The following is a 17,561-nucleotide window of genomic DNA, read 5'->3' as shown; positions in this document are numbered from 1 at the left end:
ATAATTACTGGATGTAGGTGCTTTGACTGTATTACAGTTTACACACATACACGCACACTCGCACATGCACACACATTAGTTACACACAATCTGGAATACATATGTGCACAAAAATGTGTTATAAGAATGTTTCAGACAATAGAAATGGAGTAAGAAAATGGTTTGCTCCATGGATATTGAAACACTATGCTCCGTTCTTTATAACCTGGTCAGATTAAGACGTGGTTGTTGGGTTTCTCCCTAAGTAATTGTGTTTAAATGAAACTCATGTCATTAGATTTAAAATGTGTATTTTTCTGTAGTGATTTGCTGAATGATTTAATGGTAACTAAGATCTACATTGTACCAAGCATGATGTTCATATCACTTGAAGCCATTTCTTTCCTCGTAAAAGATAGATAAGAACAGCTTTTCTATTTAGTTTTATACATGTCGTGCAGGGGCTGTGTAGGATTGGGTCTTCGGGTCAGTCTTTTTGGTCCACACTGGTGCCCATGCTGGAATTCCATGCAAATTCACCACTTCTGTTACCAATCAAGCTCAGATTTGGTACACTGACACATTTCATTGTCTTCTCGGCTTCAAGTGGATCCATTGGTTAATTAAAGAATTACACTGACTTACTGTGAATTAAAATTTGAAGTGGTGAACTGTTCATTCCTTTTTTTTGTTTTGAGAAACAAAACTGAAAGGGTGTTTGTTGTGACAGTGTTAAGCCATGTTGCTGATTGGAAAAGTCAAAGTTACGGAGAGTGTTTGTTCTTGTTTATAAATTTTCAACAGTAGGATCAGTTTCAAAGAGAGAGAGTTGTGAGACAGAAACAACTGGTAAGGCCAAATGTGGTATTGACCAGTTGACATTTAGTCATTGACCCATCACTTTTACCATGACCCACATTACTTGGTGTGGCGGTGCTTTTGTTATCTGCTAAGACTGCATGCATGGGAACATGAACACACCATGTTTTGAAGGATTCTTTGCACATGGTGTGCAAATCCGCTTAAAACTATGCTCTTTGTTTGGTGTATGGAAGAGCGCCTGTCATTCTTAAGTCAGTGTTCCCAATGGGCCTGATTTTTTGAGGGTCACTGTGATCCTTTGACTGGAATTTTTTAGGGTCATTGTCACATTTCTGAGGGTCAACAGGAAAACATACAAAAAATCAATGAAGACAATTGTACAATGAAAATGAAAAGAAACCCACACCTTCTCCAAACAAGGACATTCGAAATGCTTGAATACAATGAAAACACAGTCAACTACTTATAATGAGCACATAACCATACTCACTACTAATGAACACACAACAGTGTTTGCCTGCATCGGCAAGGGAAGTTACTCTAACACGTTTTTGGCCAGCTCAGTTTCGTCTGCTATGCACTAGCCTAAGCTTAGGCCCACGATGCGTGCTTCGCGGTTTTCCTGGAAGCCGTAAGATGCTTGTTAGTTTCAGGAAAAAGTGTGCGTCACATTGACGCACAGGGTAAAAATTTTGTGCGTCAAAGTTGTAAATCTGTGCATCATTTACGCACATATGTACGTTTTTGGGAACACTGTAAGTTACTGTTTTTTAAAATCTATCTTCTTGGTTTCCTTCTGCAGTACACTGCTTACATGTTGTCATTCAGTTAATAATCAAAAATAAATAAATAGATAAAAGTATGGTTCTGGACTCTGCCACACACATACTCTGTCCTCTCCACTAGGTATTCATGGGATTCTTTTAGTGTTTTTATTCACACGTGTACTGTTGCGGTGTGCATTGTGCCTTTCTTCTCTCTTGAGTTTTGCTCTCTTTTTTGTATGTGGTTTGAAGGCTCAGCAACCAGAGATTACTTTCTTTGATTGCAAATAAACACTTATCTCCTGAGTTAAAATCCTTTCAAGCTGGGTCATGATACTTTCTTCTTCTTCTTCTTGTCTTCTTTTTTTTTCTGTCTGTCTTTCTCTTTTTCCTACCCACCAAGCCCCCCCACCCCCCTGTCCCCCCTCTCCCCACCTCCCGTCCTCCACATCCCACCCCTCATTTTTTTTTTTTTTTCACCCCCAGTTTTCTTTCAGTGCTGATATAATCATTTCCTTTGACAGTACCTTTTTCGTATTAATTTTATCCTTGGTGTGCATTGGCTGAAGAAACTGAGATAGAGGTGATAGCTGGTGAAGGTTGATCAAACAGGCAGTGCAGGATATCATTTTCTGTTTTTCATGTGTTTTGCGCTTGGAGAGACATAATTCTATTTTTAATATCTCAAGGGCTACTTTTCTGCAGCAAACCTACAGAAGGTGGCAAAACCTTCCAAATGTTGGTTCGTCTTGAGGCTAGTTAAATCTTTGGAGAAGAATACTGGATGGGCTGCCTGTTGCATCTGATGGAAAGTAAAGGGGGCAGTTCTGTAAAGTCGCGCAGTCTGTCATTTCTCATGGAATTATGGGAGACAGAATGGTGATATTAAAGACTAGCTTTATCTGGGATAACTGAAGTCTGTCATTCTATCAACCACAATGAAAGGAGGAAGATATCATGTGCCTTCTCCTGCTTTTGTTTTGAGTTTTGTTTATTTTTTGTGTGTTATGTGATTTACTACCCACAGCTGCTCCATTTGCACATAATCAAAGGTGCTTCCTGCACGATCTGTCACATAATCTCTTCCTCATTTCATTATGGCTGACCGAATTACGCTAAGACTGTGTAAAGCTTGTCTTATTTTGCAGTTATATGATTAAGTCAGCATTGATGTATAATACTTAATAGCTGGTATGCATGCTTGCATACATGTATACTGTGTGTGTGAATGGGTGAAGAGTGTTATGATCACCGTAGGGTCACTGGTCAGCATTTTCTTTTAAAAAGTGTCACTTTGGATTGTTTCCCTCCATCTCCTCTCCCCTCCCCCCCCCCCCCCCCCCACATGCCCTTCACCCCCCTCCCCCCCACCCCCCACCCCTCCCCCCTCCCCAACCTCCATTTCACTGCTGTGCATTACATTGATTACATTTAAGTTAACCTTTGGAGAGGCTCAGCACATCAATTTTGTAATGAAGATGCATACAAGTTGGAGGTATTATATATAATTAAAATGATGAACTAGGCTCACTTGCAAAGCAAAATTGATCAGCTCAGCATCTCTGAATCGATTTTTCTCAAGTCTTTTCCCCTTGGGACTTCAACAAGGAGAATGTTTGTGACTACTTTCTCTACTTTCAGTGTAGCATGTGCATGTGTACAAGCATTGCGTGCGTGAGTGAGTTGAGATGTTTGCATGCATGCATGAATGTTTATGTGTGTGTGAGTGTGCGTGCGCGCACACGTGTGTGTGTGTGTATGACTTTAAGCATATTGAGAGGTTTGACCTTTGAGACGTGCACACAGTTGTAGTTTCTCTCTGCTTGGCAACAATTTACAGCAGATGAGATAGCATGTGGTTTGCTAATTCTCAGGGTGAAGGACTGGGTTGTTTGCAGTGGCTGCTCTGTGAGTGTGCGTGTACTGTAAAAGAGAGAGGCAGGGAGAGCTTGTGAGAAAAATAGAGCGAGTGAGAGTCTGGTTGTGCATGTATGGGTTTGTGTGGGTATGTGCAGAGGGCTGTGATGCGTGTGTGTGTGTGTGTGTGTGTGTGCGTGAAAAGAGTAAGGGCGTGTCTGCAAATAGATTTGCTTCCTCTTCAGCCCCTGAGGTGTTTTCTATACTTTATTGATTCACATTGCATTTTCATTTCCCCTTTGTTTGTGGCATTAGTGTGTTTGATTTCTATTAATTTCTCATTACTGCTTTAGCTGACAGCTGTGTAAGTCATCAAAACTGGGTTTGATCAAAGGAAGGGTTTGGGGGGTGCAAGGATGAGGGGTAAATTTTGCTTTGCAAAGTGTTCAGCTTGAGGTGCAGAAACTGAAAACCCATTTGAGTCTTAGAGAAAGCATTAGAATTTATCACACCTACCCTGTGAAGAATGGTTACAGGATTCACTTTGTCTGCAACTATTGCAATACAAATCCACTATGGGTGACTGTTGCTCATCATCAGATTTGGCACAGGAAAAGGATCTGACAGGTTGACTTTGTCCTGCTTAGTCCACTCCCCCCCCCACCCCCACACCACCACTCTCTCCCTCTCTCTCTTCCCACCCCAATCCTCTCTCTTCATTCATCCCCCACCCATGTTTCTCTCATCTCTCTCTCCTCTCTCTTCCTCCCATCTTTTTACCTCCCCCTCTTTCTCTCCCTATTTCTCTTCACTACCCCCTCCATCCCTTCTGTTCCACTTCATCCCTTCTCTTTTCTTACCCCTCCCTCTCCCCCCTCCACCCAAGCCTTCTCACCCCTTACCTTGATATTGGTTAGCCTTGACTCCAGTGGAATGAAAAGGCACTCCATCCAGACATCACTTGCATACTGGGCAGTGTCTGGTGAAGTAGGTCATGCAGGAAGATAAGGAAATCCTGGCTGGATCGGCCTTGTGGCCTTACCTTCTTGTATGACATCCATGTACCACTGTGAATGGTCTTACAGCTGTGCATACTTTGTTTAAAGGGTTCAATTCATTTGTGTTATTTTTTTCTTCTGGTGTTTCTATTATGGTATAAATCAGTTATTTGTTGAATCAAATACTCCCTTTGACTGTTGTGTTGTGCACTGGTTTGTTTGTGCAAGGATGCATTGGAAATAATTATGTGTGCATGCACGTTTCATGAGTTTTGACAAGGGAAAAAGGACAAGGTGAGGGTACCAGCTACATGAATTTTGAAAAACTGACTTGATAAAGATCAACACCCGACCCCCACCCCCACCCTCTTTGACACAATGACCTGTGGGAAGTCAGCTTTGCAACAGCTGTTGGGACACAACACAATGCCTCAGTTGGTCACCATTGGGCTTGAAGGGTGTAAACTGACTGCTTGTTTGAGATAGGCCAGACCTTGTAGGTAGAAACTGCTGGAGTGGTAGTTTGGAGAAAGGTCAACCAGCCAGGTTTATAGGTTAAGCCATGTTTACAAATGGTGCCTGTGCTTAGGACCTGAGCAGTGCTTGTTTTTCTCTTTTTGGTATTTAGTCTTTTGTAGTCAGATTTTCAACCTAGACAATAACAGGGGTAGAATAGGAGGTTTTATGTCTTCTTCATTTTGGTGAACTGATATTTTCAAGGAACTTGATTTGACTTCCTTTCCCAAAGTGGTAGACAGGGTATGAGGGACAGAAAAGATGAGTTTATCATTACTGATCTTGATGAGAGTATTTCAACAGTGCCTGTGATTTGTATAACATGTTCTGTCTGTCATATCCATACATTCTGGTATATGTTTTTTTAAGGTTGGTTGACCATTCAGAGTTGGAAAGCTGTGCATCATAATTCTAGGTGAAGTGAATTCTGGTACATACATAATCATGATAATGGTAATTCCTTCCAAGTAAAGCCTTCACCATGTGCTTTAGCAATAACAGTCTTATCAGCTTCTTCACTTGCCATATTTGTTTGTTTGTGAGCAGAGGTACCAAGCAATGGCCTGACAAACGCAGCAGACAGTGACACTTCACCGGCGCTGATGAACAACGGCTCCACCACCATCACCACACTCCCCAACTCAGTGGGTGGACTGAGCGTGTCAGTAGTCACCAGCATGGGCAGCAACACTGGGAACCTGTCGGAGGACAGCAACACCCAGGACTCCATTCCAAGCAGCAGCGGTGCCATATCTCCCATCACCACCACCAGAACACCTCGGCGGGGAAGGGGAGGTTATCGAGGTCGGGGCCGATGGATGTACCGCCACCACAATGTGCCGACCAGGAAAAAGCAGAAGTTAAAAGAGGTGACGTTTTGAAAGGGTTTTTTTTTTTTTTTTTTTTTTTTTTTTTTTAAATGATCTGGACGGATTTTCTTTTCTTTTCTTTTTTTCTTGTTTGGATAGTTTGTGGAGGCTCGCTGTTCAGAGATAGCAGTGTGCCGTGGTGTATGGTTGTTGTGTGGTGCAGTGTACAGTTGGTGTGTGTTTGTTGTGTTTTGCAGTTAAAGACAGCATTGTGCAGGTGGTGTGTGGTTGTGTGGTGCAGTGTACAGGTGATGTGTGCTGCAGTGTACAGTTGGTGTGTGGTGAGGTTGGTGACAGCAGTGTAAAAATTGTGTGTAGTTGTGTTGAGAAGTTGGTGACAGCAGTGTTAGATGGTGTGTGGTTGTTGTGTGGTGCAGTTTGTGAAGACAGCTGTCTACGGGTAGTGCATGGTTGTGTGGGTGCAGTGTACATGTGGTGTGTGGTTGTTGTGTGGTGCAGTTAGTGACAGCAGTGTAAAGATGTTATGTGGTGCTGTTTGTAAAGACAGCAGTGTACTGGTGGTGTGTGGTGCTGTGTACAGGTGTTGTGCAGTGTACAGGTGGTGCGTGGTGCAATGTACAGGTGGTGTGTGGTGCAGTGTACAGGTGGTCTGTGGTGCTTTGTACAGGTGGTGTGTCATGATTGTGTGATGCAGTGTACAGGTGATGTCAGTTGTTGTGTGTTGCAGTTTGTGAAGACAGCTGTGTACAGGTGGTGTTTTATTGTGTGGTGCAGTTGGTGACAGCAGTGTGAAGATGGTGTTGTTGTTGTATGGTGTAGTTTGTGAAGACAGCCATGAACGTGTGGTTGTGTGTTGCAGTCGGTGAAGCAGTGTGAAGATGGTGTGTTGTTGTGTGGTGCAGTTTGTGAAGACAGCCATGAACATGTGGTTGTGTGTTGCAGTCGGTGAAGCAGTGTAAAGATGGTGTGTTGTTGTGTGGTGCAGTTTGGGAAGACAGCAGTGTAAAGATGGCGCGTGGTTGTGCTGGCAGTTGAAGACAATGAAAGAGGAATATAGCTGGTGGCTCGTGGTCTGTGGTTTTATTGGCAGCAAAAGAAAAGTTTAATTGGTGTCTTGTGTTGGTGGCACCTGAAGATAAAGACAGTGTACAGTGTGGTGTGTGTGTGTTTTTTGGCAATAAAAAGAAAGTTATATTTGGGGTTGTGTGTTGGTGGCACCTGAAGATAAAATCAGCTGCTGTACAGTGTGGTATGTTTGTGGTTGCGGTGTGGTGGTGCAGGTGGTGAAGACAGTGGACGACGACGACCTGATGGAGGTTGTGCTGCCACGCCTGGTGCGCTTCGTCAACCTGTGGGAGTTCATGCTGATGAAGTTAGAGACCTGCAACGGCACCCACCCCCGCGTTGACCATATTTTCCACGAGTATCTGGCCCTGCACAAGCGGGTCAGGCAGGTGTGTCAGGAGGGGCTGCAACCCAAGCAGGACACAGGGCAGCAGAACGGCATAGACACCGACGACAGTCAGGAGAAAGCTTGTCCCACCTTGAAGGTAAACTCGCTGTTCGTTCATCATTGACCACAGGTGGGGAAAAAAAAAAGGATGGGTGTTTTCCTGTCTCTGCCACCTAATCACCTGTAGAGTCTGTTGTGACAGTTTTTGCCTTACAATTAACTTCCAAAACAAAAACCAGTCTGTTAAAGTAAATTTTCCATAGTCAGCAGGTACTGTGGAACGAAAAAAATTAGTCTGTTGCAGTCATCCTTTCCCATTGTCAACAGTCTATGCCAAAAATGCTTTGATTTATCTCTGCACAAGATTCAGCGCCAAAAATGAAAAAATATTTCACATTGCCAATCTCAGTAAATATGAGCTGTTCTCAGGTCAACATTTCATAGTTTGCTTTATCACTGTGGGTAAGACAAGTTGCTGTGCCAGTGTATGCCAACTTCAAGTTGAAAGCAGTCAATTACACTTTACAGAGGGGAAATCATGCAGCTGCTCAGAAACCTGGGATAAATGAATCAGTGGTTCAGTGAGGCAAACTTTCCAAATGTGAAAAAGAAATCACAGACAACCTTCCGAAGAAAGAAGAATGTGGATGACACAAGGGTGTGTGCAGCACTGAGCAGACACAGACAGCAGTTCCCACAAAATAGTGACTGAATCCCAGAGGAGAGGAGATTTTACTTGATCTCTTCAAATCTGACACAAAATAAAGAATTCAGTGGGTTCAATTTATTGCAGCATAAACATTGCATGCAGCTTTTTTGTGGATTTTTTTCTTCTTAAAATCAAATTTTGGGGGGTTCAGGTTTAACCCTTTCGCTGCCAGAAAAATAAGATTTAAGTGAAATATATTTGCCAGGGTTTTTTCACAAAAAAACGGGTATAAATTTTCAAAAAATTCTGTGTTCTTTGTTATTGGAAAAGACCCATAAAAGTATATATTTTCTGAAAGGGAAATGAATAAAGAATACAAAACACATGATGTTTTCCCATTTTATATATTTTTAGTGACATGCTGTTGTTTTGAAATCAGTGTTTTGTTTTTTGTCACATTTTCAACTTGTTCATTACAAATATTAGCCAGGTAATTTGCACTAAAATATCATATTTTCTGGACAAATGGATATCTGCACATACAAAATCATACTAGAACAACCACAATATAAAAAAAAAAATGAAAAAGAATTCGATACATAATGCATTGTGACTTCTGCAAGTGATAATATGGATGTGAGGCCACGCCCCCTCCTCTTCACCCCTCTCACACGGTCACTTCATCCAGTTCTCATCAGACTGCATTGGCAGAGTGCTAAGAAAATAGCTCACACTGTTTCCTGCTAAAAATTCAGTGACTTCTGTCGTCTGCTAGAGCTGAACAGCTGGCATCACTCACTGATAGTCGTATCTTGGCCACTCTCTTGATTGCTCCCTTTATTTTCTATCAAATCATCCTATAAATGTTAACCACTGTCTTCTCCTTCGAATTTATGCTTCAATTCTTTCTGAGCATCAGCTAAAGAAAGTAATCTTGGTTGATTTAGTTCGCCACGATCTCATGTTTTGAGCACAGAGTCAGTCCGACATTTTGTTGAGCAAGCGAGGAGAGGAGCCAGGCAAAGACTGTGGCCAGTAACCCAACCAAAACATTCAAATAAAGGACTGCCTTATGACGCAGATGGTGTTTCTAGCTATGAATAGAATCTAGAAAGATTTGCAAAGTAGAGAACAGTCAGAATATTTCGATGACGAGTTATCTCGTCATTGTGGCAGCGAAGCATACATGCTTTCCATGACAAGTTATCTTGTCATATAGGCAGCCTAGTGGTTAACACAGGCATGGCTTTTTAGTTTGCAAAATACTTTAAACTTGGTCTATTCTGTGACGTCCCAGAAAATCCCCGCTTGTGCTGTTGCTACATTTATTCACCAGTAAGATGTGCTTGTGTACAAAGCACACAAGTCAAGGCTTAAGAGGAAAAATTCTAGCTTTTTGTCGAGAATTATGGTAGTTTGCATTGCAAAATAAAATTGAAAGGAAATAGTTTGATTGGAGATGAAATTCAGTTGAAAGGAAATCAATTCATTTGGAAATGAATTAAAGGAAATAGTTTGAAAAAGAAGCAAATCAAAGTTGAAAGAACTGGTTTGGTTTGGAGATAGACTCAATCCCAATGAAAGGAACACACACACACACACACACACACACACACACACACACACACACACACACACACACACAAAGGGATTCCCCAAGCCCCTGAAAAGGAGGTACAGTGCTCACCCACGAACAAAGCAAGTGATGGCTATCTCATCCTTCGTGCTTTATTTTGGATTCAGATTGGTCAGAGAACACAGGTGTATATCCATTGGGAACCCTGCTCATCATCTCGTGTTTTTTTGGGGGGGGTTTCTCACCACCATACACATTATCTCTCACATCCCTTTTATACACATCAGTTGGTGAAAAAATGATGGAATGGTCAACTTGATATCAGAGGCATGCTCAAGGCTTATTCGTATGAATATGACTGTACTTATGCCTTATTTCCTTTTCCAGGTTTCTTTTATTTCAGGGGTCGCTGCAAGAATGCTTTCAGCCTTTATATGGTCCTGAGTGGTCAGTTGGGCTATGAGTAGCAATACATAACAACAGTGCACTTTTCCATGGGCATGCTTACAATACACATGCATGCATACACATACACACAGTAAGGGCACACACAGTAAGGGCATATACATGCACACAAACATAACGCATATCCTGACAGTTAATAGTTTTGATTGAAAGGGCAAGGGGGTGAAGGGAGATGGATTTGCAGGGAGCAGCAGCATTTTCATGGGATCTTGTTTTTTGTCTCGCAGGCTTTTGTTAAAGCTATGTATGTTAGCATCTCAGGTCACCGGTTCTCACATACCATTGTGTATGTTTATCTGGGAGCTGGAAACCGGAATTCAAATAATCTGTTTCATTTAAGATGCCCTCATGTGCACTAGAGTAAAAGTTAAACACCATTTTTTTCGTATTCCTCTCTGACTCTGAGAGAGATGATGACTGTATTTGTGCACATTCATGAGATATATTTTCTCAAAAAGTACTTTAGCAATGCTTTTCTTTTCTCTCTACATGTTTTAGTGGTTTTGTTCTTTTAAAGATGCTGTCATTTATGTCAATGCTGTTCATGTATTCCTGCATGTTTAATGATGGTGGCATCTTCAGCAAGGAAACAGAATGATTTTCTTAGTCTTTAGAAAACTTGTGTTTTTTGTGGCCAAGAATGAGTTAAATGATCAGTGTGACTTGTCATCTTCCTTGATTCTGGTTTTAAAGTGGAACCATTTTACATATATATACAAATGATCTAATTATAGAGTGGTTGAAGATATTTGTTCAGTATATAATGACCATGTATTACCAATTTTGTAAGAGTTAATTAATGTTTTGTTTATGTCTGACTGTGTTACCAGGTTGTGTAAACGTGTTGATTCTTGTATGCTGCCAGTGAATACCCTCAAACCGACATATTTTGTTGGTTGGCCAATATACAACTGATGATTGTGATGATAGTTTGCTGTGTGTTCATCTGTCTGTGAGTCTCTTTAGCATCATGATGATCAGTATCATTCTGTCTCAGTATTTAATCTGTGTTTAGTTACTTTGAGTTTGATTACTGTACTTCAAAGGCAAGTTTGTTGTTTTTAAATGAATACATGTAGTATGTAATGTCCTGGTGTTTCAAGATGATTCCCTGTGTTCCAGTTGGAGGATGAAGCTATCGCAAAGTCCCTGGGTCTGACCTGTGGCACCTACGATGTCAGAGACATGCCTGTGAATGAGTACACCTCTTTCCGCTACAAGTACCTCACCTCTGATCCCAACGGTCCACCCGGTGTCGCAGCAGAGAAGCGCACCATTCAGGTGGTGAGCCCTGACGAACTGGTGTCCCAGTCCCCGGCCAAGCGCAGCAAAACCACCTCCCTCCTGCATTCCTCCTCCACCAGCACCCCCTCCACTGTCGTCAGCCTGGCATCCTCTGCCACCGCCGCCAGTTCTCTGCTGACCTCCATTGTCAGCAACTCAGGGCTGACAGCGCCTGGACACAAGCAGCCAGCCCTGTTTCGTACGGTGTCTGTCCAACAGCCCCAGAGCAGCCTGCTGCAGACGGTGCGCGTGCAGCAGCCTCAGAGCAGCTTGTTGCAAAATGTGACTGTGCAACAGCCCCAGTCTGTGGTGCCCACCATCACACTGCCTCCACAGCAGCAGCCCTCCACCACAACCATTCTGCGAACAGTCAGTGTGCCGTCCCAACCTCAACCCCCCACTGTGCTGAGGACTGTGGCCATGCCGTCTCAGCAGCCAGTGGCTCAGACAAGTTTACTGCGGGTTCAACAACCAGTAGTGGTCCCCCCCGCCAGCAAACCGAGCAGCAGTGCTGGCGTGATGGGGGTGTCTCTTCTCAACAACTCCAGATCTGCTGTGCTCTCTCAGCACCCCTCCATTGCCGTGCTTAAGTCGAGCCCAGGACAGAGTTCTCACATCCTTGTGGCAGCACCTGCATCCCCATCAGTGACAGGCCCCAGTGTAAGTGAAATCCCCCCCCAGTCTCAGGCAGCTCAGGTTGTGTCCGTGCTCCCACCCAGCATGCACACAACTTCCCTCTCTCTCCTCCCCCAGACACCTGGTGCTATTGGCACAGACTTCACTGCCATGGCACCTGATGACTTCATGGACAACAGTGACGACAGTCTGGTGAGCTCAGTGTCTGCTCTGTCTTCTGCCAATTCCAGTGGTCTAGTCTCAGCTCAGTCCTCCCTTCCCAACGGGGACATGACAGAAGTGGGTTTTTCCAGTGTTGTGAAAGTGAATGGTGTGTTCAACAAGTCAGACAGTCTGTCACTAGACAAAGACCAGATCACCCTGGGGAATGACGGCACTTTCATCACGTCCGTCCCCTCCCTCCAGGACGACCCTGAGCAGCAGCTACCAGTGTCTAGTGCAATGGAACCGACATCCACCACCACTTCGCTCCTCATCAAGTGTGAAAATGGAGAACTGTACACCATTGCTAGCACTGGGGAAACTGTTCCTCTGACCTCAGCTTCTGCAGACTCTGTGTTGGCTTCGGCAGGAGTGATGCCGGCAGCCACAACGCCCAGTGTGAATGGATTACTGAATGGCTCCCAGCTGGAAGACACTCCCATGAAGGAGGAGAAGGACGGCCTGGCAGAAGACCAGGCAGTGATGTTGGCAGATGAGTCTGTGGTGATGAACCAGGAAGACCCTTTGCAGGTTGGGACAGATGCGGCCGACATGGAACTAGACGAATCGGTGGAAACGTCTTCATTCACGTTCCATCATAATGCGGCATTGTATCAGACAGAAGACGGAGCCATCATCATCCAGAACCCTGACGGCACATCGTTTCAGCTGCAGGGTGTCGGAGAGCAAGGTCTGACACTGGAATCGGTGCAGGAACTTTTGAGTCAGATTCAGATGGCATCTGGAGATCAGGTTCACACAGAAGTGCAGCAATAATATGTGCATCTTTTCTCCTTTTTTCTTTTTTTTTTTCCACTTCGGTTGCAGCTTTTACCTCTTCAATTTGTCACTTGGTCTTTGAAGACTTGTTAAACTGGAACTATTTCAAACGGCTGATGTGAATAACATAATGATAAAGTAGAGAAACTAGAATTCAATTACAAAAAAAATTACTCCTGTAACAGCTGTAGGTCTTCCCTAGAAAGCAGTTAAGATTTTGTGGGTTTTTTTGTTTTGTTTTTTAGCATTTGTTGGTTCGAATTTAATGTAAATGAAATTAGAAGTCACATTATCTCAGTCATACTCACTCACTGGGCATTCAGTGTTCACATGGAGAGTGCATGGGACAAGCTGACCCATTTATCAGTGTTATTGTTGTGGATTTTCACTGAGGGGTTCTGATTGTCCTTCCTCATAGTGGGTTTTTTGTTACCATACCAGTTCATGTGATAAAATAGAAATATACATTTTTGACTCGTAAATGTATATGAAGTAAGTCTGTATAATAACCCAGTCTAGTTCTGTGTGTGTGTGTGTGTGTGTGTGTGCTGTGGTAAAAGTTGATTTCTTTTTTCTGAGTAACTGCTAGTACTATATAAATAAAACCAGGCAGAAGGTAAAACATTGATAAAAACCTGTCCATATGAAGATGATTCACTTTAGCTTAAGTCTTAAAATGTTTTTAAATGAATTTTTGAAATTTATATTAAGATTTGAAATTAACATTTTGTTAGGATTAGTTATGCTTTGCTTTTGCCTGTATCTGGCTCCTGGCAAGGTCCATCTCTTTGATGTCTGTGTTGAATGTTAAACATGGAATGAAAGGAGAGCAGTGCTTAATTCAGTGCATCATAGTTGTGCTACACTGATCAAAACGACCTGTCCTCTGCTCTTGTCTCCTGCAGGAGCCATGCAGGTGGATAGGTTCACCAGCTATTCTAAGGTAAAGACTATCATCAAGGCTGTGCAACAGGAGAAGTGGATGAAACAGCATCCACACCACAGATGGACAGATCCCTACTACCTGCTGACAGGTGGGAGCAGGTGTCAGTGTTCCGACTCGGGACAGAAAGAGATCAAGTGTGGCAAGGTTTGATAAATTTTAAGACAGTTTTACCTCACATCTTGGCTTCTGCTCCTTTTTATCTGAAGCTTCAGACAGATAGAAAAGTAATGAGATGGAACAGAAAATGAGGACATCTGTAGTTATGAGCAAGCTAGGAAGGTGGCAGAATGGTTAAGACGCTTATCTCCCAATACAGTGTCCGTGAGGGTCTATGTTTGAATCCTTGTCTCATCCTTTCTCCCAATTTTGACTGGAAAATCAGACTTGAGCATCTGATCATTTGGATGAGGTGATAAACTGAGGTCCTGTGTTCAGCACTTACTTGGTGCACTGAAAAAGAACCCATGGCAAAATTCTGAAGAACTTACTAGAAAAAATCCAGTCTAACAGGTACACACATATATGCATGCATGCAAGGCCTGACCAGCAAGTTGGGTTATGCCAAACAGATGTGGTGTGGCATACATGGATTTGGCCAAACGCAGCGATGCTTTCTTGAGAAATTGAGACTGAGCAAGCTACCCCTTCTTGTGTATGTATGAAAACTACGGATTATATGCAGTCACATGTCCAGGTACATAGCAGAATGAGATTGAAAGAGCCATTTTCATTATTAAAAAAATATGGCAGACATACCAACCATAAGTTATCACCTGAAAAATTATAAAACATTCTTTGCATAGAATACGTGTGGACAAATTACAATACCTTGAGTTCCTTTTTAAAAAATTTTTTAACCTGCTTTAAATGCAGACACAAAATAAGGATGTATTCTGCATGGAAACATGGGCTTCTTGATTGTGCTGAAGATTGGAAATGCACAGTTGACCTACCAGAGGGGAAGAAACGCCCAGAAATCATCAGCAAGAGTGGCATGAGACCTGACATAGTACTCCACTCCAAATCCAAGGCAACAAAGCAAGCGATTCTGATTGAGCTCACTGTGCCATACGAAAGCAGAATGGAGGAAGCCCACATCTACAAGACAGATGTATGCTAGTCTAGCCAGCAGCATGAGAGAATCTGGCTTCCAAGCCAAAGTCCTCGCCATAGAGATTAGCGCGAGAGGGTTTGTGAACGCATCTGCCTATAGCCTCATGAAACAACTGTAGATTTCTGGTACAGAGAGGACACGGGGTCTCAAGGCAATGGCAGAAGCAGCAGAAAAGAGTTTCAGCTGGATCTGGACAAGGAGGAATGAAAGTAAACTTCATAAAAATTAAATTTCTCTGCTCAAAGTTTAGTCAAACTAGGTGTACAATGGCTCAGTGGCCCGGCTCCCTCAGAGTGTAAGGATCAGAGTGTAAGGAGTTTGGAGCTGCAACACTTGACTGAAGGGGGCTTCTTTTGTGAAGACCTTGTACTGTCCAACTCTCTCTAGAGTTTCTTACCACTATTCTGGCTGATTTATCATTCCACAGTTGTTTCATAACAGTACTGTAATCTTTCCAGATCACATTGTGGCATGCTAGGAATAGATAAAAAGGCATTGCTTTGTGGGGGGTGTTGTGTCAGTTGTTTTCTTAGTGAGTGTGGGCATGAGTGTTTGTGTATTACATGTGTATGTCAAATTCAAAAGGAATGACACATGAGCCACGAAGGCTTTGCCTTTTTTGTCTTATATTGGTGACTCAGATTGTGGAAAGCTAAAATGCGAAAGACAGATAACTTTTAAGTCATATTTCATGGGCACTCATTGAGGCCTTCAAGCTAGTGATTTTAAAAGCTTACAAATTATGTTCATAACTTGACATGCTACATCCTTGCATCAAGGTGGGGTTTTTTTTTTTATGTAAGGTGGCACTCATTGTTTCACAAAAAACCCAACCAACCAACCAAAATAAAAAGTAAACCATTAGCAGGTTCTTCTTTTTCTTTCTTTCTTTCTTTACTTTGCAGTGGTGGTTCGTCCGTCGGGATCAACAAGGACCATCTAGTCATCCTGGGGGTGGGTGGGTGTGTGGGTTGGGCTCTGTGGGTGCGCAGATGACTGGTCAGGCCAATCCACGCCCGGAAGGTTCTGACGCAGTGTGGACAGGAGATGGTGGCGGCTGTCAGGGACTTGCTGGCACTGCTTTTCCTGGCCTGTCTGCGTTGCTCTGCTGCAGCGATTCTGTTGGCCTCACAGGATTTGGCGCCTTAGTGACAGCTGAACGCCACTTTGGTCTGTCCATTGCATTCAGCTCCCATGTGTCGTGGCTGTTGAAGGCTTTCAGAGAAGCTTTCAGAGTGTCTTTGGAGCACTTCTTTTGGCCTCCACGGGAGCGCTTGCCATGTTGGAGTTCACTGTACAGCAGTTTCTTGGGGAGCCGGTGGTCTGGCATGTGAACTACATGGCCTGCCCAGCACAGCTGGGCCTGCATCAAGATGGTGTAGATGCTGGGCAAGTTTGCACAAGTGAGCACCTCTGTGTCAGGGATCTTCTCTTGCCACTTTATGCTGAGAAGTTTTCTGAGGCTGGTGGTATGGAAGTGGTTCAGCTTTTTGGTGTGGCATTTGTAGACCGTCCATGATTCACATCCATAGAGCAGTGTGGTGAGAACTATGGCCTTGTATACTTTGAGCTTAGTCTCCAGGGTGATGCCTCTCCTGTTCCAAACGTTCTTATGGAGTCTGCCGAAGGCAGCGCTGGCTTTGGTGAGTCTGGCATTCACCTCGTTGTCGATGACAGCTGTGCGAGAGAGTGTACTGCCCAGGTATGTGAACTTGTCCACCACGTTCAGTCGTTGCCTGTTGATGAAGATGTTTGGTTCAACGTAAAACATAAGGCTTTCGTAGAGCTGGCTGGTGCATCACCTCAGTCTTCTTTGTGCTGATTGTGGGGCCAAAGTTGTCACAGGCAGCAGAGAACTTGTCGACGCTGTGTTGCATGTCAGCTTTGGAGGCAGTGTTGAGAGCACAGTCATCAGCAAACAGGAAGTTGTTGACGGTGTCTGTCCTCACCTTGATTTTTGCTTGAAGCCTCCTGAGGTTGAAGAGTGAGCCATCTGTGCGGTACCTGATGCCAATGCCTACGTCAGTGTCTCTGAAGGCATCTGTCAGCATGGCTGAAAACATGAGACTGAACATGGTGGGGACAAGAACACACCCTTGCTTGACTTCGTTGGAGACCGGGAATGGTTCTGAAGTCTCTCCATTGTCTTGGACTCGGGCCAGCATCCCACCGTGTAGTTGCCATATGATGGTGATGAACTTTCTGGGACATCCGTACTTCGCCATGATTCTCCAAAGGCCATCTCTGCTAAGTATCGAAGGCCTTGGTCAGATCGACATAGGTGGACTAAAGGTCGGTGTTCTGTTCCTGACACTTCTCCTGGAGCTGCCTGGCAGCAAACACCATGTGACGTGATGTCGATAGTCCCGCGTTCTTTCCAGAAGCCACACTGGCTCTCTGGTAGGAGACCTTGCTCAAGGTGCGCTATGAGATGGTTGAGTAGCACTCTAGCCAGAGTCTTGCCTGTGACGGACAGCAGGGATATTCCACGATGGTTGTCACAGGCCTGACGATTTCCTTTGCGCTTGTACAGGTGTATGATGGAAGGGTCTTTGAAGTCCTGTGGAACTGCCTAATGCTGCCAGATGAGCTGGAACAGCTGATGAAGCTTCTCAGTCAGTGCCATACCACCTTCTTTGTGTCAGCTGGGATGGAGTCTGAGCCAGGGGCTTTGCCATTGGATAGACGGAT

General features: G+C 43.8%; 1 protein-coding gene across 1 annotated transcript in view; it reads left to right on the top strand.

Annotated features, from left to right (window-relative positions):
- The window catches only part of LOC143295716 (uncharacterized), a 38,114-nt gene extending 25,306 nt beyond the window's left edge, over positions 1-12,808 (top strand). Inside the window, exons 4-6 of the mRNA XM_076607339.1 lie at positions 5,483-5,805; positions 7,047-7,316; positions 11,032-12,808. Of these exons, the coding sequence (XP_076463454.1) occupies positions 5,483-5,805; positions 7,047-7,316; positions 11,032-12,807 (2,369 nt within the window). The 3' untranslated portion in view covers position 12,808. The remainder of the gene's footprint in view (positions 1-5,482; positions 5,806-7,046; positions 7,317-11,031) is intronic.
- The last annotated feature ends 4,753 nt before the right edge of the window (positions 12,809-17,561 follow it).

Source organism: Babylonia areolata, chromosome 21 (assembly GCF_041734735.1).
Source record: "Babylonia areolata isolate BAREFJ2019XMU chromosome 21, ASM4173473v1, whole genome shotgun sequence".
In the NCBI taxonomy this organism is placed as follows: domain Eukaryota; kingdom Metazoa; phylum Mollusca; class Gastropoda; order Neogastropoda; family Buccinidae; genus Babylonia; species Babylonia areolata.
Note: the sequence above shows the minus strand (reverse complement) of the source record. Positions and strands in the feature narration are given on the sequence as shown.